The following is a 26,280-nucleotide window of genomic DNA, read 5'->3' as shown; positions in this document are numbered from 1 at the left end:
CTCGCTCTCCCACGTCCCATCTCGGCATCTCTCTCTCTCTCACACATCCAATCTCGGCATCTCTCTCTCCCACACACATCCAATCGCGGCATCTCTCTCTCTCTCTTTATCACATCCCATCTCGGCATCTCTCTCTCATCCCCTAAACGTATCATAACACGAAAACTATCCCACAAATCACACACTATACACAACACGCGGTGGGGGGGAAGGAAGGGGAAGAAGAGGATCATGATAAAACGGCCTGATTTGGGCGCTTATACTCGCGACGGTCAAATCCGGCCCTCCGTTTGGTGGGCCTCCAACGCAACACAAGAGAAGACTACACAAGGGGACACGGATCCGACGGCGGCTAACCAGCCACGGTCCAAGTCATGTCCCCGGGGTAGATCCAGTGGCAGACCTCTATCCTCCCGGGCCCGTCTCCGAGCGCCACGAAGGCCCCATGACGTGGACTCCAGTCCGACGTGTCAAGATGACAGATGGCCACGCCATCGTTGATCCTGGCGGCGCCGCCGAGTATCTCGGCCGCGTAAACCCTAACCCTAGGCACCGCGTGGCAGTAGTACACCTGGTAAGGGAACAAGCTCTGGTGGCAGGACACGGCCTTGGTTTCTCGCCCGGCGCCCACGGCTCGGACTTTGCCGACCGTGACGAGCCGGCCGGACCCGGCCGGGCTCGCCGTGGCTCGAACCACCAGGTCCGGGCCCAGGACCGAGGTCGCGAAGTCGATAACGTCTTCTCCGGAGGTGGCGCAGCGCTTGGTCTCGCCGCGGCTCGGGGGGCGCTCGCACTCCGCGACCGTGGCTTCCATGGCTCGAGCCAGGGCCGAGCCGGGGGTCGCGTTGAAGGCCCGGAAAAGGTCCGGTAGCCGGGCCGTGGAGAAGGGCAGCAGCTTGGCTATCGCCCTGGGGAGAAACGCCCGTCTCGGGCTCTTATCGCGCAAGTCCGGCATCGCCATTATCGTCCCTTTCTTGAGCTTCGACTCTCTGAAAAACCTCCCCTCTTCGACCCACTTGCTCTTCTTCGTCTTCCTATCGCTGGAGACGTGGTAGGCCTTGAAGGAGGCGGCTTTCTTGTCGCCATAGCCTTTGAAGGTGGAGTTATCGCCGTAGGTGGAGAAGGCGGAGGGGGATTTGCTGTAGGAGGAGAAGATTTCGCTGCCGAGGTTGAAGGACTGGCCGTAGCCGGAGAAGGAGGAGGATTTCGCGTAGGAGGAGAACTTGTCGTCGCCTACGTTGGACTGGTCGCGGTAGCGGGAGAATTTGTCGAGGCCGGAGCGGCCGGAGTAGGCGGAGAAGGAGTTATCGGGGACGTTGGCGTCGAAGCCGTAGGCGGAGAAGGAGGAATTGGAGGAGGCGGCGGACTCGCCGTAGTTGCGGAAGGAGGAGGCGACGACGTTGGAGGAGTTAGCGTAGGAGGAGAAGACGGAGGAGGAGGAGGAAGCGCGCTTGCCGTAGCCGGAGAAGGACTGGGAACCCGAGTTGGAGTCGGGGGAGTAGGCGGAGAAGGACTGGGCGCGGGCGGCGGAGGAGGCGGCGTAGTTGGAGAATTTGAGCGCGGGGACGTTGGCGGAGGCGGCGTAGGAGGAGAAGTTGGAGGCGCCCGCGGCGGAGGAGCCGCCGTAACTGGTGAAGTTGGCGGTGACGACGTTGCCGGCGGAGGAGTAGGCGGAGAAGGACTCGGAGTGGGCGGCTGCGCGGCGACTGTAGCTGCGGAAGGAGTCGATGGGGACGTTCTCGCCGAGGGAGTAGTTTTTGAAGGAGGAAGCGCCGAAGGGGGCGGCCGCGCCGTAGTTGGAGAAGGATTTGCTCGAGTAGGAGGAGAAGGAAGAGGAAGAGGAGGAGGAGGAGGAGGAGAGTGAAGGGAAGCAGAAGAGGGTCGCGGCGGAGCAGAAGGAAGGGAGGCGCGCGGCGAGGGAGGGGGGTTGCGCCGCGAGGCGTTGGTAGAGGGCGGTGTCGAAGGCGGAGAGAGGGGAGGCTTTCGAGAGGAGGAATGCGGGCTTGGGTTGGCCGTTGGGGATCTTCATCGACCAGTAACGGGCGAAGGCCGCTTTGGCGGAGAATGGGTTGGGGGGGGCGCCGGTCCGGCGCGGGGAGACGGCGGAGAAGGCGGTGGGAGAAGCTCTGCCGGCGGCGGAGACGGCGGAGAAGGCCGTCGGCCCGCCGGCGGCGCCGCCGAGGAAGAGGAGGAGGAGGAAGAACACCGCGGCGGGCATCTTCAGCGGAGAGGAGAGGAAAGACTAAATCTTTCGCGTAGTGGGAGGAACTTGTAACTTGTAACTTGTAAGAGATCTATTGAGGGGTAGTGTTCTTGTTTTTTTTTTTAACTAGGGATTGAGAGTGTTGGGGGGTATTTGGGATTTGGGAGATGAGAGTTTTTTTTTCTTTTTTTTGGGGGGAGGGGGAAGAAGGGGATGAAGAGGAGAAGTGGGTGGGGATGGGGATCGGACGGTAGAAGGAAGAAGAAGAGAGGGGGGTAGTGGAGCTCAGGTGGATGCGACACTGCTGGCTCTTCACGTGGCTCCCCTCTTTGGGCTACGTTCTGCGGAGAGAGATAGATATATTCATGTGTGTATGTATCAAGAGAGAGAGATATATTGATAGATATCAAGAGCGGGAAATAGAGAGAGATAGAGATAGAGATAGGTAGAGAGCGCGAGAGGGAGATAGAGATCGATGGGGAGCGAGAGAGGGAGGCGGAGAGCTATGGGCGGGGAGAGAGATAGAGCGAAAGAGATAGCGAGAGGGAGAGATGGAGGGATAGAGCGAGAGAGATAGAGGGATAGAGCGAGAGAGATAGAGGGATAGAGCGAGAGAGATGGAGAGAGGGTGAGATAGGAAGAGGGAGATAGAGAGAGGGAGCGATAGAGATAGAGAGAGGGAGAGATACCGGGATAGAGGGATATAGCGAGAGAGATAGAGAGAGGGATAGATACCGGGATAGAGGGATAGAGCGAGAGAGATAGAGAGAGGGAGAGATAGAGGGATAGAGCGAGAAAGAGGGGGTGAGGGAGAGATAGGGGGATAGAGGGATAGAGCGAGAGAGAGGGAGTGTGGGAGAAATAGGGGGATAGAGGGATAGAGCGCGAGAGAGGAAGCGATAGAGGGGTAGCGCGAGAGAAATAGAGAGCGAGACAGATAGAGGGATAGAGCGAGAGAGATAGAGAAAGGGACATATAGGGATACAGAGGGAGAGAGATGGAGAGACAGGGGGATAGAGGACAGAGTTAGAGAGAGAGAGAGGAAGAGATAGAGGGGTAGAGCGAGAGAGAGAGGGAGAAATAGAGAGAGGGAGAGAGAGAAAGAGAGGGAGGGAGAAGACACAGAAGGCTCTGTTCCACGCAGTTTCGACGTTCCTTCCCTCGCAAAATGCCAATGTGACTTCTCTCTCACTCTCTATCGCTCTCTCTCTAGCTCTCTGTCGAAGTACATAAGAAAATCCTGACACCAGAGAACAGGATTAGCCCCTTTCATCGACACTGCTCACCCCGATCTCGATCACCGCAATTGGATAATTCCAGAAGAAAGAGAAAGAGCGTGTGGTAGAGATGAAGGAGCATGACATCTGCGTGTTGTCCCTCTTTCTCTCTCTAAATTCTCCCTCTCTTTCTCTCTCTAATCTCTCTAAATTCGATGTTCTTACGAGAACACAATACCCATGCAACCGCCATGAACGTCAAGAGACATTTCTCTCTCTTCTTCTTTCTTTGTCCCTCAAACTCTGGCTCTTACTTTAAAATAAGGTTCTCTCCATATCATAATCTTAACATTTCTGACGATAAACAGACTGTCCATACAACAGCTACGAACGTTAGTAGACTCTTTCTCTCTCTTCCTCTCATTCTCCCTCTCTTTGTCGTTCGCTTACTTCAAAATAGGGTTTTCTATAAAATATTCTGCACAGACTGGTTTATTTATGAGAAGAGTCAATTCTGACGATAACAGGACTGTCCATGCAATAGCCATGAACGTCAAATAGACTCTTTCTCTCTCCTTTCTCTCTCTGCTTCTATCTCTCTTAGTTTATTATCCTCAGTGGGCCTGCCATGAAGAGCACCGTCAGAAGTAATCACCTGATTCGGATCTCTGAAATGGAGGACTACTGCCACTATCTCTCTCAAGAATACTCCTATCTCTTACCCAACTCCCCCATCGCTTTCTCTCTCCTATCTCTCTCTCTAATTTTAAATGTTCTTTATTTCTGTGACCACGCTCCGATTTGCACCAAATGAGGTCATCAAGCAATGTCTAAGCTTACATCCATATCCCTCTTTCTATCAAATTATAAACGTATGATTAGGGTTCGCCTGTCCCGATACCGGTACCGGATGCCGGTATCGGGACGGATGCTGTATTGGATACTGGAAAGGCATTTTCCGGTGTCCATTTTTTTCGATATCCGGATACCAGATATCGGTATCGGATATCGGTTGCTACAGTGCCGATATCCGATACCGATATCCGTCTCGATGTCGGCATTCGTCTCCGTCTCAACGGGGCAGATGACGATATCAGATATCAGTTGCGGATATCGAAAACCGATATCCGCATCGAATTATAATAAAAATAACTTTATATATTAGATATCCCGCATTTCACATAGATAACGTGGGCACGGGTGAACCGGAAGAGCTTTCCATCTCAACTATTATATACAGTTGCGGATTTTTAATTTTTTCCATATGGGATAGAAGGATTCAGGTTTTCTCTTAAACTCGGAGTTTATCCCATATGGAAAGATTTAGAAATTTTTGTTTCTATTTATTGGACGGTGTACTTGTTAATTAAATATTATATATATATAACGCTCTTAAAATATAGCGATATTAGATATAAACATTATTTAATTTATACAAAGAAAATTTTCTATTATCTTCTATGTGGGATAACGGGATTCAGAGTTTACATTAACTTTGAATCCTGTTATCCCATATGGAAGGAAAAAAAAATTGCACACTATATATTAATGGGCATTGATCATAAATAAAAAACCATACAATGCGATTAAAACTAACAGGTGGAATGTAAAACATAGTTTATTTTTATCCGTCGAAATCGGTTCCGATATCTGGATACCGGTTCCAATATCTGGATACCGGTTCCGATATCCGGATATCGAAAACCGATATCCAGCATCTGGTATCCGTCTCCGAAATCCGGATATCGGAAAACCGATATCCGATACCGTATTCGTCCTCACCCCCCCATAACTGATATCCGATATATGTCTATCCCCTTCTAGACGGATATCGACCAATATCTGATATCCGACACCATCCTATTTTTTCCCGGATATCGGATATCGGTTGTCCTATACCAGATGACGGACGGATATTGGTTGGGCGAACACTACCAATGATGAAGAGTGAAGACGAAGACTTTCTCTCTGCTCTCACTTCTTCATATGTATTAACACTCATGATCAAATACCAAACTATGACTGATCTCTCCTCCCTGCCCAGTATATCCAACCATGACCAAGCTGGCATCTCTTTCTCTCTATCTCCTCACCCTCCCCTTGACACATAATAAACTAAAAGACGAAGCCTTTCCCTCTCCTCTCTTATACCATATCAATAAGTGCTCTGTTTATTCAGTCGACCCATTAAACACTCTCTTCACTGTCTACAGTCTACTCTTCTATGCTCGTATCAGTCAAAAACCAAGCCCACCTGCTTCTCTCTATCTCTCTCTAGACTGTTATTTCGATCTATCTATACAAACTCTTCATCGCCCATATTCTGAAAACGGAATTATCAACGCATCGAGAAGTCTCTCTCTCTCTCTCTCTCTCTCTCTCTCTCTCTCTCTCTCTCTCTCATCTCTCTCTCAATCTTCTATGACGACAAAGAAGAGAAGGCTTTCCCTATCCTCTCGAATAGCCATGTCCCAACAGTGGCAAGGAAGGGCCAGAGAGAGAAAACGAGGCATTAACTCTCGCTCTAACTTTCTCCATCGATGTTCTCTCTCTTGGGCGCGCGCTTTACGAGCATGGTTGGAGGGTGACGACGGAGGGGGCAGACGCGGTTTCTCTTGTCAGGGCGCGGAAGAGGAGGTAGGGAATTGTTCACGAGGATGGCATCTCGTGTGGGCTGCCCCCCCGTGAAACCGGCTCAGCCCACACGCTCCCCTTCTTTTATCTTCCCATTTCATCCCTGTCTCTCTCTCTATCTCAATCACTATGTCCATCTCTATCTCTATGTCCATCTCTATCTCTATCTCTATCTCTATCTCTATCTCTATCTCTATCTCTATCTCTATCTCTATCTCTATCTCTATCTCTTTCTCTATCTCTATCTCTATCTCTATCTCTATCTCTATCTCTATCTCTATCTCTATCTCTATCTCTATCTCCATCTCCATCTCCATCTCCATCTCCATCTCCATCTCCATCTCCATCTCCATCTCCATCTCCATCTCCATCTCCATCTCCATCTCCATCTCTATCTCTATCTCCATCTCTATCTCTATCTCTATCTCTATCTCTATCTCTACTTCTATCTCCATCTCCTTTTCTATCTCTATCTCTATCTCTAGTTCTATCTCTACTTCTATCTCCATCTCTATCTCTACTTCTATCTTCATCTCTATCTCCATCTATATTTCTACTTCTACCTCCATCTCTTCTTATATCTCTATCTCTAGTTCTATCTCTATTTCTATCTCCATCTCTATCTCTACTTCTATCTTCATCTCTATCTCCATCTCTATCTCTACTTCTATCTCCATCTCCTTTTCTATCTCTAGTTCTATTCTATCTCCATCTCTATCTCTACTTCTATCTTCATCTCTATCTCCATCTCTGTTTCTACTTCTATCTCCATCTCTATCTCTACTTCTATCTTCATCTCTATCTCCATCTCTGTTTCTACTTCTATCTCCATCTCTTCTTATATCTCCTTTTCTATCTTTATCTCCAGTTATATCTCTACTTCTATCTCCATCTCTATCTCTACTTCTATCTCCATCTCTATTTCTACTTCTATCTCCATCTCTTCTTCTATCTCCATCTCTATCTCTAGCTCTAGCTCGAGCCCTGTCTCTTCTTCTATCTTCATCTCTATCTCTATCTCGATTTCTATCTCCATCTCTACCTCTAGCCTAGCTCTATCTCTATCTGTATCTCCACATCCATCTCTGTATCTCTACCTATATCTAGATTTCTATCTCCATCTCCATCTCCATTTCTATTATGTATCCCAACTTCTATCTCCATCTCTACTTCTATTTCCATCTTTATTCTCTATCTTTACTTTTATCTCCATCTCAATTATCTACCTCTACTTTTATCTCCATCTCTATTCTCTATCTCTACTTCTGTATTCATCTCTATATCTATCTCTATTTCTATCTCCAACTATATTCTCTATCTCTACTTCTATCTCCAACTCTAATGTCTATCTCTATCTCGACTTCTGTCTCCATCCCTATCGCTATCCCAACTTATATCTCCAACTCTATTCTCTATCCATATCTCAACTTCTGTCTCCATCTCCATCTCTATCTCTATCTCTAATTCTATCTCCAACTCTATTCTCTATCTCTATCTCTACTTCTGTCTTCATCTCTATCTCTATCCTTATCTCAACTTATGTCTCCTTCTCTTTCTCTATCTCTATCTCAATCTCTACTTCTATCTCCAACTCTATTCTCTATCTCTATCTCGACTTCTGTCTCCATCTCCATCTATGCCTATCTCTATCTGTACTTTTATCTCCATCTTTATCCATCTCTATCTCCACTTCCATCTCCATCGCTATCTATGTTTATCTCTATCTGTACTTTTATCTCCATCTTTATCCATCTGTATCCCCACTTCTATCTCCATCTTTCTCTTAGCTCTATCTCCTTCTCTATCTCAATGTTCATCACTAACTCCATTTATATCCATCTCTATCGCTAATTCTACGTCTATCTCCACCTCCATCTCTACTTCTATCTCTATCTCTGTCACCATCTCACAAAAGGTGAAATCGGAAGTGAAATAGCCATCGCCGTCATGATGCGTATCAATGGGCCACATCGCATTCCCAGCTGTCCTCTTCCTTTTCTCTCTCTAGCTTTCTCTCTCTTCTTTATGGCGGGACATCTTGTGAGTTTCCGAAACATGAGAGAAGAGAGAGAATCAGGATTCTCTCTCTTCGGCCACAAATTTGGTATGCAGTTTCTTTTGCCCTCAAGATTCGGCAGAATAAAGAGGGTATAAAAGTCTAGAGATAGAGAGAGAAATTTGAAGAGAGAGAAACAAAGAAAAGTGAGAAAAAAAGAGCTTGGGGCTAGTGAGAGAATGAGAATAACAGGGAGAGAGAATAAAGGATAGTAAATCAGCATAAAGGAAAATTAAAATATAAGAGAATGAAAGAGAGTAAGTGTGAGACAGAAACAAAGACAGGTGAGGAAAAAAGAGCTTCGGGGTAGAGAGAGAAGAGCAGGGAGAGAGAACAGGAGACAGTAAATCAATATAAAGGAAAATTAAAATATACGAGAATGAAAGAGAGTAAGTGTGAGAAAGAAATAAAAACATGTGAGAAAAAGAAAAACTTATGGGTAGAGGGAGAAAGAAAGAGAGCACGGAGAGAGAATAGGGCACAATAGATCTAGATAGAGGAAATATAAAGTTTAAGATAATGAAAGAGAGAGAAAGTGTGACAAAAAGAAGGGCTTGGGGCCAGAGAGAGAATGAAAGAGAAGATTATGGAGAGAGAATAGAGGATAATAGATCAAGATAGAGGAAAGTTAAAGTGTAAGAGAATGAGAGAGAAACAAAGACAGGAGAGAGAAAGAAGCGCTTGGGGCTAGAGAAAGAAAGAAAGAGAAGAACAGGGAGAGAGAATTGAGGATAATAGATCAAGATAGAGGAAAACTAAAGTGTAAGAGAATGAAATAGAGAGAAAGTGTGAGAAAGAAACAAAGACAGGTGAGAAAAAGAAGAGCTTGGGGCTAGAGAGAGAAAGAAAGAGAAGAACATGGAGAGAGAATAAAGGGTAATAGATCAAGATAGCGGAAAGCTAAAGTGTAAGAGAATGAAATAGAGAGAAAGTGTGAGAAAGAAACAAAGACAGGTGAGAAAAAGAAGGGCTTGGGGCTAGAAAGAGAAAGAAAGAGAAGATAATGGAGAAAGAATAGAGGATAATAGATCAAGATAAAGGAAAATTAAAGTGTAAGAGAATGAAATAGAGAGAAAGTGTCAGAAAGAAACAAAGACAGGAGAGAAAAAGGACTTGGGGGTAGAAAGAGAATAAAAGAGAAGAACAGGGAGAGAGAATAGAGGATAATTGATCAAGATAGAGGAAAACTAAAGTGCAAGAGAATGAGATAGAGAGAAAGTGTGACAAAGAAATAAAGACAGGTGAGAAAAGAAGAGATCTGGGCTAGAGAGAGAAAGAGAAGAACAGGGAGAGAGAATAGAGGATAATTGATCAAGATTGAGGAAAACTAAAGTGCAAGAGAATGAGATAGAGAGAAAGTGTGACAGAAATAAAGACAGGTGAGAAAAGAAGAGATCTGGGCTAGAGAGAGAAAGAGAAGAACAGGGAGAGAGAATAGAGGGTAATTGATCAAGGTAGAGGAAAATTAAAGTGTAAGAGAATGAAATAGAGAGAAAGTGTGAGAAAGAAACAAAGACAGGTGAGAAAAAGAAGGGCTTGGGGCTAGAGAGAGAAAGAAAGAGAAGAACATGGAGAGAGAATAGAGGATAATTGATCAAGATTGAGGAAAACTAAAGTGCAAGAGAATGAGATAGAGAGAAAGTGTGACAGAAATAAAGACAGGTGAGAAAAGAAGAGATCTGGGCTAGAGAGAGAAAGAGAAGAACAGGGAGAGAGAACAGAGGGTAATTGATCAAGGTAGAGGAAAATTAAAGTGTAAGAGAATGAAATAGAGAGAAAGTGTGAGAAAGAAACAAAGACAGGTGAGAAAAAGAAGGGCTTGGGGCTAGAGAGAGAAAGAAAGAGAAGAACATGGAGAGAGAATATAGGATAATAGATCAAGAGAATGAAATAGAGAGAAAGTGTGAGAAAGAAACAAAGACAGGTGAGAAAAAGTAGAGCTTGGGGCTAGAGAGAGGATGAAAGAGAAGAACAGGGAATGGATCAAGAGAGAGGAAAACTGAAGTGCAAGAGAATGAAAGAAAGAGAAAGAGAGACAGATATAGTGAGCAAGAGACAGAGATTGTTGAAGATGAGTGCAAATTAGGAAAATTAGGAAAAAGTAGTATCAATTAATAATTCGCCGGAGAAGAAAAATAAATGAGCAACCGTGATCGGAAAGATGATCATTCTACCACATTGATCATCTCGAACTCAAGGAGGGAGAGGTTACTGTCAGTTTTCACCGGCAAATCCAACGGCTCAGAAGGCTCCACACGGCCCCACCTGTCCACCACAAGTCTCATCGAACCCTTGTACATGTCAACCTTAACGTTCCTCAATATCACGGTTGCATCTGGCTTCATAATATCCACTGCACCCTCCCCCCAAAAAACATTTAAAATCAAGCCAAAAAATAAAAAAAACCCAAGGCAGGAAAAATATATATATCTTTGCGCTGAATAAGGATTCGGATTAAATTGCCGTTGATCCAATCGCAATCAAAATTCAAGAACGTGATAACGATTGGGATATTTTCTCTGGTGTCATCTGAATTCATGAAGAACTGGAGGCAGGTATGATCACCGGGATATGATTTGATGCGACTCTAGTCGTAATCGTCAAGAAATCACTATATCCGTAGGTAATCGGCACCATGTAGTTCGATCATGGCAGGAACAGCGATCGAAATAGAGGGATGAATGAATGGAGAGAGATCGCTGCCGAGAATTCAGGCATGATTCTTCTTGATTGTCTTGCCAGGGAAAGATATATATATATATATATATATATATATATATATATATATATATATATATATATATTTATTCATAATATTCATGAATCGGGAGTTCTTGCCCTCACGAAAGCCAGATACAGCTACTCGCACCAAGAAACCACAAGTTGATCTTTCGTCAAAAGTCCCTCTAATGACCTTACAAGGGGTATTTATAACCCTACAATTTCAATAATCGGTTATCTCTTCAGGACTCTAACACTCTCTCTCAAGTAGTGTCTTGGGAGATTCATATCAGCACTGCAGGGACCCAAGGTTAAGGCTTGTCAATGGATGACAGTCCTGAATCCATTCTGTCCCTTATTGTTATCAATGATCGCGACTTCGAGCTTTCCATTCCATTTTGTTCTCCTCTGATTCATCATCAGTTAAATAATTTGATTGAAATTCCTCCGTCCGTTCCATCCTGCGCCTCAGATGGAAACCGAACAAAACTACAGAACCCGTGATGGATGACTGATGAAGTATCGTTTACGTCCCATTCCGTTATGTTCATCTTCTTTTGTTTCGTTGTCCACCCACAAGCCTTGCAAGAGGGACTGAGACATCAGGAGAGGAGAGATGGGGAACCGGAAGTTCACTAAATTCAAACTTCTTTTCTGCCCTATTTAAAGGGGAAATCACAGAAACGGAAAAGACTAACATGCTTCTTTTTTATTTAAAGGGGAGCTCCCTATTAAAAGAGAACGTGACTACATTCATGCTTTTTTTTCATCCTAGTCGGCTGAAATGACAGAAATGAGTCTAGAGGGGTTGGGGATTGTATCACAGGATCGCACGTGGGGATGGTAAACAGGACAACCACAAATGACAACGTTGCAAGTTGATGACATAGGACGGCTCAAGTGTGTAGATATCCATGGGACATTCAATTGCATACTCTAACACACGATTATTTCCTTGAGTTCAAGTAATGAATCTATGACATGACCCCCCAGCCCTCTCAAGGATATTTTGATCTTTTATCCTTAGGTTTGGTCTCTATGAATAGATTCAGTGCCCCATGGAAGCAAGAAGATGTCGTCACTGGCAATGGATTTGGCAAAAAGGGAGGGAGAGCAAGAAGAAAGGAGTGGGCACAGGAGCTGATCGGTACGGCAGATGTTCCCCATGAGAGGGTAGAGTAGGTAGGGAAGATCCTCTGTAGGTGAGCAGGCATGGATCCAGGCCAATGCTGCCATTGCTCGATCCTATTCTTTCATTTCTCAATCTATTGACTAAAGTTCACTTTGTTTCTTAAAGAATCTCATTCTCAATAGAGACTGAAATCAAGGTCTCTATCAATCTATTAATGAATTCCTAAATGTCTATTAGCAAACCCGTACAGTTATTTCTTGAACCTATCATACCAGCAAGAGGAGAATGTGACAAGTCACATGTGACTGAGAGCCTATAAATAAAGGGAATGGCAGGAGCAGAAGCTCATCGATCATGTTATTAGTTCTTGGAGGAGAGGGAGTTGCGACTTCTTTAGCAAAGGAAGAAGATACCCTGTCTTCGTGTGGCAGTGCGAATTGATCCAACTCCGCTCCCGATTCCTATCTTTAGTTCCTCATGTTCTCTACATCTGCTATCATTTCGATTTCTATTTCTCGAAGAATTGTCAATAATAGTAATGTATAGTTGATTTTCATATCCGATCTCTTGTTCCATCCCAATTGAGTCCAGGATCGTAACATATCACAGTCTGGACGTTGTAAATCTCTGATACTGCTTTCGCATATTCATATTACTGAAATTGATCACATGGAGATGGGACCATGAAGTCACGAATACATATAAGATTGCTCATTCTTGTTAAAGCAGTATGTGTAACACAGTCAAAACTCCCTTCCTCTGAGTCTTCTTCTACCTCCTGTGATAATGACGCCCAAAATCCAAAGAGAGGCCCAATCGACCTCGAAATGCAAATCCCAAGATGAATTTGCCTCTACACTGACTGCGCGTGAATCAGTAAGAAATCTGACATTGTTATCAGATAATTATTCAATCATAAATCTAAAAGCATGAGCTGAGAAAAGTTGTGGCTTTTTCATACCGTTCTCAGTAATTTTCCTTTCTCCCGTGCTCTATTCCCAATTCCTCAACCCTTTTTTTAACCAGTTCTAAAATAATATGATAATGAAAAACATAAAGACTTCTCTAGGAAAACATTAGCATGACCACGCACAGAGTGTAAGGTTTTACAAAATACTTTATTTTTTTAACCAATGTTTGCCGACATCAATTATACGTTTGATTCCCATTCTATTTAAAATACCTCATTGAGAATTATCCAAGAGTAAAAAACAGTCCATGAACTTAGACAAAGATATTACCTTGGTCATTTCTAGCGGTGAAAACAATCATCCCCGTTTCATCGCCCACCAAACATTCAGCAATGCGCACTTGGCGAATTTGAGGTCCATCTGAACGGCCCTTTTGCACCAATTTCTTCGAGCTAACAACTTTAACTACAAGATTGTGGCCACTGGTTCCTGGACGAAGTTGGTGGACTTTGATGAGAGCAGACTTCCTCACTTCTGCCTCAGCCATTCTCCCTGAGTAGAAAACGAATACCCAAATCATTATCCGGTAGAGTTCATCACAATATTATTAAGGAGAAATAACGAGCACAGAGGAATCAATTCATTCCTCGCCAAAGGCATCTCCTTTTGCAAGTAAAATGCTAAATAGAAAATGTCAATAAGATAAAAAAAAATCCTCATTCACACGCCAACTTCAGGGAAATTAATTCCTCGTCGCTTTGCGATGTTAGTCCGCTGTCCAACTGGATCGCAGCCAAAATCTCGGTTTTGATGATCCATTTCCTGATCTTGAGTTTTAAAATTATACAAATCTCATCCTTGACGAGCAATCCTCGCTTGAACATTACAAACCGACATGATTATGCAACGATAAACGTCTACGGGTGAAGCCGCGGCCGGTATTAGATCAATGGTAATCGGCTGCCAATATTATCCTCGACACATGCAATTTCGAGACACGAATACCAAAATACCAAACAAAATCGTGGACAACCAGCGAAGGAAGTCGCGTAACTATGAAAGAAACACAAATTGAACGGATAGTAAAAGAAGAACACATCCAGACATTAAGATCTTCAATTACCAAGAGACTAAAGGAAGAAGCGGATGAATTACTCGCGGACGACGGGGAGATTTGAGCCAGATCTCCGAGATCGACGAGGTAGTAACGATCTGAAGAAATACTCGTCACATCTCATACAATAACCTTCTGGCTATTTTATGAAACACCCTTCAACTTAGGTTTATTACTCATATGCTCTCAGCTCGTGACCTAAGAAACTGTATGGAGAGCCCAATTTAACGAATTATAGGTGTAATTCATGCATGAAAATGGTTTTAGATAGAGAGATAGCTATGGATATTGGTATAATCATGTATGGATATGGTTAGAAATATATAAATAGGTAAGCTAGTTTAGTTAGGTAATTAAATAGATACATACATTGATACATAGATTAATATAAATATACATACATACATTCATATCATCATATATAGATAGATAGGTATGTAGATAGATCGATCGATAGCTAAGGTGTATGGATATGTGTGATCCAGATAGCTAGTCGGCGATGCAGAGAGAGAGAGATATAGATAGATAGATATATGGGCATGTTCGATGTACGTGGAGATATATGGTAGAAAGATGTATGAATGGATAGTTAAACATAACAGGATTTAGATTGTTGAAGATATTTATAGGTTGATTTATGGATATGGGTAGATAGAAGATATAGGGATTGCAATATAGATAAATGTGTGGATATAGGTAGATGTATATGGAGACATACATAATCAAATGATAAATGTTACAGATTTATGCGTATGTTTTCATAGATTGGGAGATATTTACTTAATTGATAGGTATATATTTAAAAAGATGTATATTAATGGGTAGATACATTGTTATATTGTTTAAGCAATAAATAGTGAATTGATAGTTGTTATACTAAGATGGACTGATAAAAAAATTTCAAATAGTTGGGAAGATGGATAATTGTAAATGTAATAATTATTAGGATATGGTTAGAATATACTGTTGGGAAATTTCAGGGCTTCAATTGATAAGATCTGAACTCAATTGCGCAGCGAACTATTGTATCGAAAACAGAACTGAAAACCAAGAGCAAATTAAAAAGCATCACCTTTGCATGTATCAAATCCATGATTTCTTGGTTCCTCAAGTGATTGTCTTCAAGCTGCCCAAATGTCCAACCTCTAGCCTTATCCGCACAATCCTCTGAGATTTGAATATTATCTTCTTTTTACAAACTATGATGGTGGAACTTCGTTATTGGACGCAACACTTAATAAAGAGGGAGAGAAGAAAGAAGGGGGCACTCAGACTGACAGGCATGGTATCAAACGAGGGTGCCCCTTTTATTTATACTAGCAGGGGAAATTACCATAAAAGTCCTTGTCCTTAGGAACAATTAATAAAAGTCCCTAAACTTTGTGTATAACCACCATCGTCAAAAAATCTTGTGTGCATAACCCTTTAGGCCCATGTATCAGTATAGTTAATAATTTAAAAGTTCAGATAACATTTTATTGGGCCAGCCTTGTCGATTAACTATATCACGTATAGATTAATTTAATCAAGGATCAAATCAATCCAATTAGTTTGTTAAATTATTGGCATGTGGGGTGCCAAGCTACACCTCATGCCCGAGAAGTTTCAAAGAAGTGGGCCACCTCTCTTATGGAACCTTTACCATCATCAATTAATATGTATGTATAATCTCTCTTTTGCAAGAGACTCCTAAATGACGTAGGGTAAGATAAATCGTTGAACCCTAATTGGTCATTCAAGTTATTATTGATGTGTGGGCAAAATTATTGGAAAATAATTTTTTTAGTTCATCCACTACCTTGGGCAAGGATTTAATTGCATTCTCTATTTAAATATCCCATCGTGACCACACAATCACATTTGTGGACTTGTTGTTGTGTTCGAGTTAGGACAGTTTGGAATCCTCTGATTAGAGACTCATAGGTCATGGTCAAAGTAGAACCATCTATCCACAAGGCGTCTTTGGTGTCTCAAGTTTATTTGCCACTTACACAACTCTGACATAAATCAACTCGATTAATAATAAGTATAGTACCATTAAAGGATTCAAACAGATCAACTTCGATGAAATCTTTTCCCTCTATGTGTCCTCAACATATCTATACTAGTGTCTATAAGATCAACTATACTCATCATATGAGTGAGATTGGTGCAACTTGATGGAGAGTGCCAGCCCGAGATCACCGCCACGTCTTCAAAACCATCGACCAGCACGCCAAGGCCACGGTGAAGAAATCCCAGGTTTAACACCCCAGGATAGAAGCACGACTGCGCCACCAACTGACTCGAATTTCTCGCCGGCTTGTGCTCATTTTATTTATCAATTTATCATGTTTTCATTTCTGTCGCGTCGGTACTCATCATGTCGCGTCTGTATCATTGTGTTTTTGTGTCTGTATCGTTGTACTCGTCCGTGTCATTTTATTTTTGCATCGTTTAATTTCCCTAGTTTCTTTTATTTATGTTGTAGAAGGGATACCTTATTGGACCCCTTATTGGACTCATAGTAAAGGGCCCATCATGGCCCTATATAAGGCCATTATGGGCACCACCACGTTTCAGATCTGGAGTTTCCTTTGTGGAAGTTACACCTTGTCGTTCAGATCTCACCAAGAGGGAATAAAGAAGAAGTAGGAGGAGGTGGAAGAAGAATAAGGAGAGAGGAAAAAAGGAAGAAAAAAGATCGGTGTTGGCCCACTAACGTCCACGTTGCGATGCTTTCTCTCCTTGTTGGGTTGCATAGCGCGTCGCTCGTGACCTGAGTGCCATCTAGACTTTTGTCATTGTGATTGTGGCTACCCGACATTGACAGAAGTCCTCCACATCTGCAACGCCCTTGCTCACCACACTACAAGCTTGCTTGCAAGACTGCACGTCGTCCGGTCTTCAGTTGCTATGGGCGCAGCTACCCGATGGTCAACATGAATCTCTTTGCGCTATCGTGATGCCCTCAAACCCGTTCGCCCATCCGCTTGTCGGTCAGCTATCCCATTACCGCACGCTGGACGTCGCCGCATGGGACCCGTCGACACAGTCAACATTTTGGAAGATCTAATCTGCAAAAATCGCAAACTGATCTGCCCCGATAGCACGGATTCTTGCCTCGAACCAGGGCATCCCTGCTCCTCGAACGAGCAGTGTACCAACCGCTCGGTATCCTTCTAGGGCTTCCAGAACGAACGGCTCCACCCCTACAGTTTGATCGCACCACGATGAATCGGCTTCGGCCTTCATGCTGAATGAGAGTGGCATCATCCACTCTCAAAACACTACGCAAACCCCCATTGTGACACCCAGCAATCACGCCGTTGTCCTCAGCCACCCTCTACAGTACGAGTCCGTGGGCGCACCTCACCACGTGCCACCAGTTGTTGCCTCCGCCACTGCTCTTAGCTACCGCTGCCCATGGCCGCCTTGTTCACTAGGCGAAGGCATCCGCATTGGCGATGCCACCTGCCCCCACTCTGGTCGTTCCCGAACCATTGATACGGTCGAGCCCGTTGAGTATCGGCTGTTCGCTCGTGCCGCTTCGTCGCTGCTCCTTCCGCCTCCCCGCCTCCAGCGTCGCATTCCTGTTTGCTGTTGAGCTCAACATTGTTGTCGCACCCCTCTGGCACAACTTCTCTACCACATCTGCCCGTGCCCATTTCTGCACCGACGAATATATTGACAACGAGCGTCACTACCGCCGAGGTACACCGTTTCCCCTCGCTTGCCCGTTACATTAATTTCTTCAGTATATTTTCGACTGCACTCCACCGCGCTCGGGTTGGTCTAGGTCAGAGAGATTACTTATTTGGAACTACGAATTGAGTGATTCCCTAGGTACGGGTCGAGCCTGTCCGTTATGTGCAAGCGCCAACGGTATTATACCGTTCGACGCCATAGTCCCCATCGTCGCTGTGACGAGGGTCATACGGTCACCGTGATTGTAATCGGTCGTCCACCCAGGAGCTTGGAACTCTGCGAATTCCCACGAGTCAGCCTTGAATGTACACTTTGCCCCAGCCATTGCACTCACGTAGTTACATTCCGTTAGGGAAATTACCCGTCGGCCGATGTCATCTATGACGACTAACAACATATCTAGGTATCTGAATATCAACTCGTTACTGACCGAGCGATGTCCCCGACGACGTCCGACATCACAACTTTATCTGGATATTTAACGTCATACTCATACTCATCATATGAGTATCCTTCGAATAGGAATTTATAGAACATGTGTTACAAACTAGTGATCTACATATGATGATCTCCTCATAATTTACTCATCATTACATGTATTCATGGACTTAAATTATAAGCACCACATTTGCATTGTAATGAAATTATATTGTATCAATGAGTATGGAATGAGATGTGAAATGTGTAATTGGGCTTGCAAACCACATATATTTCTACTGTGTAGACGAAGACAATTAATAAATAGATGAAATGATATGGATAAGTGGACTGAAAGATGATGCCTACATAGTTGTGAGATAATGGATAATGACTATAGATACATGCATAGATATGGATAGACAGATTGAGAGATTTGTATGATAGTAGGAGAGATAAATATGAAACGATACAGATACTAAAATATAATGGATTGATAGTCAGACAGACAGTAAATTATTATAAGGATGATGACAGATGGACTAAGAAAGGATGGTTAGATATGGATAATTGACAATGGATTCACTGATAGATGCATGGAAATTGATATATATATATATATATACTGATAGATGTTGGCTAGATAGTTGAGACTGAATAGATAGTGGATTCATAAATATATGCATGGAGATGGATAGACCAGGGACAATGGCTTGATAGTCAATATATAAAAATATATTTTTACAAAGGTAATGGATTGTAAGTTTGATAGTAAATCTACTTACACAAGGACGGGCAAAGATGGACTAAGAGATGATGGTTAGAGAGCTAGAGAGAAATATTGTGAAATTGCAGTGACATGTATGGAGATGAATAGATGGACTGAGAGACGATGTGTAGATGGTTAGTGATAATAGATAGTGAATTCATGGAGATATAGTGGATAGTGAATTCGTAGATAGATGCATGGAGATGGATACATAGATTGAGAGATAATGGCTAGATGTCAAGAGATAATAGATCTTGAATTCATAGACAGATGCATGAAGATGGATGGATACTGAGACCATGCTAAGATAGATATTGGATAGACCGAAAGATAAAGGATTGAACGTTAGAGAGATAGATGACAGATGGACAGAAAGATGATGGTTACATTGTTAGAGATAATACACGGTGAATTTATAGAGAGAAGCATGGAGATGGATAGATAGACTCGAGAATAATGGTAAGATAGTTAAGATGATAGATAGATGAAGCATGGAGATGGAGATGGTTTGAGAGAGATGATGGTTACAGAGAAGCAAGGAGATGGATAGATAGACTCAGGAATAATGGCAAGATATTTAGAGAGATAGATAGATGAAGCATGGAGATGGAGATGGTTTGATAGAGAGAGAGATGGAGATCCGAGTGGAAAGGTCATGGCGCGAAGTTCATATGTAGAGATGGAGAGGGCGGTGAAAAGGGGAGGGAGAAGAGGCGTGCTCGTCGGATCTAGAAAGCTCGGAATCTGGAAAGCAAGAACAGCAATGGAGAAATCGTCAGATTTGGGATCGTCTTCTTCATCCGCCATTAGCGAAGATTCATCTTCGTTGTCTTCTTTGGATGCTCCCGCTGCGAGACTAACGGTGACTCAGCAAGATCAGCTAGCCGTCGAGCGCAGTGTCTTCGCTATTCTGCAGTCCCTGGCCGATTCCTCCGTTCAAACGCAGAACTCCATGTAATTTCTCAATCCGCTCTGCCGGGTTGATCAGTTTGATTATTCTGCCGGATTTTTTGTTTTGATGTACTTTGATTTGTGCATTTCAACCTTGCGACGAAAAAAAAGTTACGATTTGATTTGATTTATGTTGAAGGTTGGAGCTTTGGCGTGATAAGCACATCGAATTCCTTAGCAGGGGTTTGAAAAAGCTTAGTGGAGGTTTTCAATCACTCGATTCCAGGTAATTTTGATGAATTCAGGGTCCTTTTTATTTTGATTTTTTTCGACGGATTGTGATTTCATCGGTTGCGTTGTTTATTCAGTCGTCCTTGGTTGTGTTATTGGATTCTACACTCGCTCGCACTGTTGGGTGAATCCTTGGATTCTGACATGGAGGATGATGTGCTTGACTTCCTATCCCGTTGTCAGGTATTGAAAATCTTCCTCGTTCATGGTTTGTGCATTGATTCATCTAAAAATCGATTGAGTTTGATTTTTTTCATCGAGTCATTTGCTAGATCTTGCATATTATCTTTCTCTAAGAAGTTTTGTTCGTGGAGAGAGCAATTAGTTGCAAGATTACCTACAACATCAAAGTCCGGGGGAATTAACTCATGAATACTGCGACTCACAGGCCTTTTTGTTTTTCCTTTAGAATGATGAAGGTGGTTATGGGGGTGGACCTGGTCAGGTTTGTAATTTTTCCGGGAAATTTCTTCTCTTGGACAATTTAATATTTTCAATCTGTGGGAAGATGAGAGATATCAAATATTCTAGATGTCATGTAGGCTCATCCCCTTGTTCTTATTTGTGCCTTAATTATTGTTTTTCAGCTGCCTCATTTAGCAACCACTTATGCTGCTGTGAACTCACTTATTACCGTGGGAAGTGGGCGAGCGTATTCATCAGTAAATAGGTGGTCAGTTATGTTTACCTAGTTAGATTTTCGAAATATTTTTAATTTAGCTCATGGGATAATTTTTTGTGCTTCAGACATGAAACGTATTCATTTATGATGCGCATGAAGGACGTATCGGGTGGTTTTAGGTGAGGCTGCCAACTCTTTTACTTGATGCTTTTTTTCTGCCAACTCGTCAGAATTTTCTTGGAAGGTCTAAAATAACTATTTTATCAGAGGCATGTGGTAATTCAAGAAACTTTCCTCGAACTCTCGTCTCTTTCTGTTTTCAAAGCTGAAGCTTTAGGGGTATACTTACAGGAGAAATTTATCTTGCTTCAAATTTCATCCACTGTGTGAGAAATTCGAAAATAATTGATTTTTAGTTATAGTCTCTTGCTATGTTCATAATAAATGAGACATTATCATGGCATCCTTTTTTTCAAAAAAAAATAATTTCATGGCATCTATATAGAAATTAATGCAAATTTATATTTGTTTCCTGCATGCGATTGTTGCTATATTGATTATGAACCTTTGAAAGAGCTCTGATATGATCGGACCTTTTCTAATATTCTGGCCTCTGGATGTTTCAATTTGATCGCCTTGCTCCTGTTTGACATTCTGTAGTTTTTTGTTTCTGATCAGTACTTATGATGATCAAGCCAGATATATATAATTTATGGTTGTTCTCAGGTGATCTTCCGGATTCTTCTTCAAACAAAAAATATATATTTATGGTTATGATCATGATCTCATGATGGTTTCCTTGTTTTTTATCCATGGACATCCAATTGTTAGACATTATCCTTTCCATCATTCCATTTTCATCCAATTAAATCCCTTGTTTCTTTCCCGTCCAGAATGCATGAAAATGGAGAAATTGACGTTCGGGCTTGCTACACTGCTATTTCAGTGAGTCGTTTATGATTTTTTATCTTCACTTTTCTGGTTCTTGCATGCATGTGGACGGTTTCTTTCATTTTTAAGACATCGTACTACAGCTGATGCTCATCCTTATGTTCATGTGTCTTTCTTCTGCCTTTTCTGGTAGAATAATTAGAGTCAATGCTAAAGGACATTCATAAGCTATAGTAAAATTTCACTGTGCTAATATAATAATAAGGCGTATTTGAATTATTGGCTTTTCAATAAAATACCACAGAACGTAACGAAATGATGAAAAAACAGATAAATAATGAATTTTTTATTCAAATAAAACTCCTTATAAAATAAAAATAAGGGAATAGACTACTTGAAGGAATTCCATTATATCAAATAAATTACTACATCCGATCCTTTATTTATTTATTTTCTAAAATTATTTACTTATTCTTAGTCTAATAGATTTGTAAACGGAGATCAAGTGATGAGAGAAAGGGGAAAGAATGGGATTCAACCCCTTGGTACGAATAGCTCGTAATACTGATAAGGAATCTGCCACTTGAGTCCACTCAGTCTTCTATCCTAATAGGGAATTAGGATTTTTTGTGATACTTAAAATACTGTTTTCACGTTTTCCTAAAAAGCTACAGTTACTGATCCGGCTGGTAGTGAATCTGTTGAAGAACAAAATCCTGCAAAAAATTGAAAAGTAGCGCCCTTGCTATCAGCTATAGCTTTTACAGCTGTTGGTAAGCACATGATAACTTAGTAGGTACTGTGCAAAATATGCGAAATACAGGGAAGAAGTACCATGCAGATAATATTTTCCTGAAGAGTTCCAAATGGATCTGCTGTTTTACATATAGCGACATTCATTGAGGGTTCTAGACCTCTAAGCTTACATATAGCGCCATTGTATCCAATATAATTTCTTGCCATAAATTTCTTTCGAAGAAATTTTGCGTTCATTGATTCGACGCCAACCTTTTACCTATCTTCAAACTGCGTTGTGGTTCAGCCTTTTTTGTGCCCTTCATAGCCTCATAAATTCATCAGCGATCCATTCATTCTGTATTCGCATGGTTCATTCTCTATTTCTACTAACCTCTGTGACATTGCTTTGTATTTACTTAGGTTGCCAGTTGCCTGAATATTCTAAATCAGGAACTCGTGGAAAATGTCGGGAATTACATTTTACGGTTTGTTGAATTCTCCACGTTTTTAATTTTCCTAGTGAAAAGCACTTCAACTTTAACTCTGAATTAGACGATCATGTGCGTAGAATATTCTGTAAAAAACAGTCTATTTTTATTTTGTTAAGAATGTTTGGTGGGTAATGATCTGTTTTTAATTTTATTAATCATCGTCTTAAAGCCTGTTACTTTAAAGATTATTATTTGAATTTAATGAGTTATTTCGAAAATTACGGAATAGTGTTTGTGGACTCTCATTATATGTTGCGGAAATGAATTTACTCCCGTGTAGCTGTCAGACGTATGAAGGTGGAATTGGTGGGGAGCCAGGCTCCGAAGCTCATGGTGGGTATGTTTCTAATCTAGGGCAACCCTCTATTCCTATGTGTATGATTTTTTCATCCTATCTCTTTGTTTTGGAAATTGATTTCGACCTACAGTTTCTTCTTAATGTTGCATTTTCTTCTCACCTAGCTCCATTCACGTAGGTACACGTTTTGTGGATTGGCTACTATGGTTCTTATTGGCGAGGCAGATAAGTTGGATCTACCTGCCTTAATTGTGAGCAATTTTTCTTGAAATGTGATTTTTCTTTTGAATGTATTGAGTTATTTTATGCATGATCCAGGGCGTCAAATGGATGGTCATTCTAGTGGACCAGCTATTATAACTTTTTGATTGTGTTTGAGCATTGATATTCTCTATAAAACGGATGAATCAGAAGATTTAATGACAATAAGATTTTGTTGCAGTCATGATTTCTCTTGAATTCTCAAAATGATTCATGCTCAATTGGCGCGCCAATGTCCTGTTCCTTCGACACTTGTATTCTTATGCAAAATCCCTACACTAGCGCTATATTTGTTCTACGAGAAAATATATCAGTCAAAGCTTTTCTGTCCCAATGAAGTTAATATCATCGCAACTATCAGAATTAAAATATTTAAAAAAATAGTTTGAAAAAGAAAAAAATACTACCGACTAGTATCAATATCATGATAATGGTCGTTTGATATTGCCATTTTCCATCTGTTGATAGAATTGGGCGGTGTCCCGGCAAGGGGTAGAATGCGGTTTTCAAGGTCGGACAAACAAACTGGTGGATGGCTGCTATTCTTTCTGGCAGGTGTAAATAATTAATCCTTTCGAGTTTTTTTTTGCTTTGCTGTGTTGTTAACTTGGATTTTTTTCTCTAGGGAGGTGTTCTTGTGGTTGCACAACGGTTTTTGTCTATTGCAGATGAACAGTTGAAATTTTCTATTCTTGATGAGAAGGGTGTAGGGGGTGGCATAGGCAGCCACTCGACCTCCGAGTTATCTGATGGGAGTTCTAATCTTGACGAGCATCCCTGCATGGCCAAAGCAAATGACAGTGAAAGTATTGAGGGTAGGTCAACCGCATATCTCATTTCATGTTCTTGTTCAGCTGCGCGTTATGTTGTCCTTAATATGATGAATTTTCCATTTTACAGGTCGACTATTTGATGCTGGGCTTGATTTCCTTGAGAGAGAAAGTGAATGGGGTTCCCTATTTCATAGTATTGCTTTACAGCAGTACATACTCCTATGCTGTCAGGTATTGATGCTTCTCGCTGAAACAATCATATGCCTCCTAGCTGTTACTTCAGTATAGCCCATTATGTATATTATGGTCTTTTGCCAGTGGGGTAGTTTTCCTCTTCCTCAATATGTTACCTTCTGGTGATTGTCTCACTGGGTCTTCAGCCAGTTACCCTATGGAAAAATCCTCTGGATAATCTCCTTTCTTCTCCATTTATTTACCATCTCTCGATAAAGCCTTGATTCAATCCCCAGAGTATCTAGCGTTACTTTTGTCATTTCACCCACTAGGGCAAATAAGTGGTTTCCCATTTACACGTGTATTGCCTTTAAATACATGTACCCTTCCCGAGTGTTGTCCACTCTGTCAATGTCTTCTCCTCTCTCTCATCTTAACCTTACCGCCGTTGTTTCTCTCCCTTCCTGTTCTTTTCAGAACTTCCGGGTTCTCATCACTTGGTTATAAAGATCTTGTATCTTTTTTATCTTGCTAGAGCTATTGATATAGAAGATGATACGAACCCCATCTTATCTTGGGTTTTTTTTCATCATGTGAAATGTATGTCCTTTAAATATCTGCCCAGAAGAATAAAGTTGAAATCACTTGTCTTTCCTCCTCTGGGTTGTTGAAGTCCCTTATCTCCCTCTGTAATGCCTCTACCTCGCCGTGTCTACAGGCGACTCATCCCCAATCAATCCCTGTCTCCTATGTTGGACCTCTCATACGATCATTCCTATTATACTCTCCAACCTTGGGAATATCTTACATTTCACTCTGCCCCTTTTTCCAGATTTGAACCTAGACCAAGATTAGTCTCAGAAGCTTAATGCCAATATTTGTTTATGCCAACTGCACTGTGACCATCAACTTTTTATTTTGAAACTTTGAAACCTGAGTCAGTTTAAATTTTCCTCTGAGAGGTTGTGGGTAATGTAAATTTGGTGCCCTCAGGTTCTTGATGGGGGCTTAAGGGACAAGCCCGGCAAGCCGAGAGACCATTATCACACGTGTTACTGCCTTAGCGGTCTATCTCTGTGTCAATACAGCTGGTCCAAACGTTTGAACGGTCCTGTTTTAGCTAAGAATGTTCTGGGCCCATATGCTAATTTGGTAGAGCCCATTCATCCTCTGTACGGTCTGGTTTTGGACAAGTATTCCCAGGCTAAGGAGTTCTTCTCCAGCTCTCCAATATGATTGTCCCTTGAGACTCAACTTTCTTTTTTGTATTTTATGACATGATCGTTCTGAATTTAGTATTGATATTAGAAATTACTTCTTGATAGTTTTTTACTAATCTTGATATTTATATGATCCCTGAAATCCTTGTTTGAATTTCAACTGTGTTTTTCGTCGAGTAGTCACTTTTTATCTCACTTTCGCACATTACTTCATGTAAGTACCAGTCTAAACCAAGACAAAACTGGATAGGTCGTCTTCTTCTACGAAGTTTACATCTTTATGGTTAGCATTATTTAAAAGATAACACCATACAGGAAGGGAGGACCCCAGCTAATTTTAGTTTATAAGAGGGACAGTTGTTTATCCTACTTCCAGTTTAATCAAGTGAACATATTTTGAATTCCAGTTTTCATAGTTTTATTTCCTCCCTCTTTTGTGCCATTAGAGATTAAACTGGAATTAAGAACCTGGATGAAGATGTACTCAAGACCAAGAGAAAATAGATTCTGCAGCTATTTTCCTAGTACCTTATTGGTGTCAACATTTATTCCCTTCATGTTACAAAGCAAATATATACTCAGATTCTGAAATTGTTTAAAGTTGAGGTTATGGTGCACGATATCCAGTGTGAAGTAAAAGAAATAAGAATACATGCTAGCTGTGGAGACTCCATCATGCAGTCACCCTTGATCATATTTCTGTTGAATTGACCAATTTTTAAATTCATGTGTTCCATGTTGATTTCATGGGAACACCAATCAAGGCGTC

General features: G+C 41.9%; 3 protein-coding genes across 4 annotated transcripts; 1 reads left to right on the top strand and 2 right to left on the bottom strand.

The window, feature by feature from the left end:
• Positions 1-232: 232 nt before the first annotated feature.
• Positions 233-3,421, bottom strand: LOC144702924 (polygalacturonase 1 beta-like protein 2). The gene has a single exon (XM_078574951.1). The coding sequence runs from the start codon at positions 2,216-2,218 to the stop codon at positions 353-355; it is 1,866 nt and encodes a 621-aa protein (XP_078431077.1). The 5' UTR covers positions 2,219-3,421; the 3' UTR covers positions 233-352.
• A 6,751-nt stretch (positions 3,422-10,172) lies between these two features.
• On the bottom strand, positions 10,173-14,155 carry LOC144703232 (uncharacterized protein At4g28440-like). Of its 2 annotated transcripts, none has more exons than XM_078575356.1 (3): positions 13,998-14,155; positions 13,205-13,426; positions 10,173-10,463 (listed from the first exon to the last, which is right to left on the bottom strand). In XM_078575356.1, exons 2-3 carry the CDS (start codon positions 13,419-13,421, stop codon positions 10,276-10,278), a joined length of 405 nt encoding a protein of 134 aa, XP_078431482.1. In that variant the 5' UTR covers positions 13,422-13,426; positions 13,998-14,155; the 3' UTR covers positions 10,173-10,275. The 2 variants fall into 2 exon arrangements, with proteins under 2 accessions (XP_078431482.1, XP_078431483.1); XM_078575357.1 differs by having other exon boundaries at positions 14,030-14,155.
• A 5,301-nt stretch (positions 14,156-19,456) lies between these two features.
• On the top strand, positions 19,457-25,627 carry ERA1 (Prenyltransferase family protein). The gene is made up of 14 exons (XM_078575365.1): positions 19,457-19,815; positions 19,952-20,038; positions 20,121-20,226; positions 20,453-20,488; positions 20,631-20,713; positions 20,791-20,844; positions 21,559-21,610; positions 22,715-22,779; positions 23,066-23,122; positions 23,262-23,334; positions 23,813-23,899; positions 23,970-24,159; positions 24,245-24,348; positions 25,285-25,627. The coding sequence occupies exons 1-14, from the start codon at positions 19,517-19,519 to the stop codon at positions 25,525-25,527; spliced, it is 1,536 nt and encodes a 511-aa protein (XP_078431491.1). The 5' UTR covers positions 19,457-19,516; the 3' UTR covers positions 25,528-25,627.
• Positions 25,628-26,280: the final 653 nt, after the last annotated feature.

Source organism: Wolffia australiana, chromosome 5 (genome assembly GCF_029677425.1).
Source record: "Wolffia australiana isolate 7733 chromosome 5, ASM2967742v1".
NCBI classification, from domain to species: Eukaryota; Viridiplantae; Streptophyta; class Magnoliopsida; order Alismatales; family Araceae; genus Wolffia; species Wolffia australiana.
The sequence above is the reverse complement of the archived record's forward strand: the minus strand, read 5'-3'. Positions and strand labels throughout refer to the sequence as shown.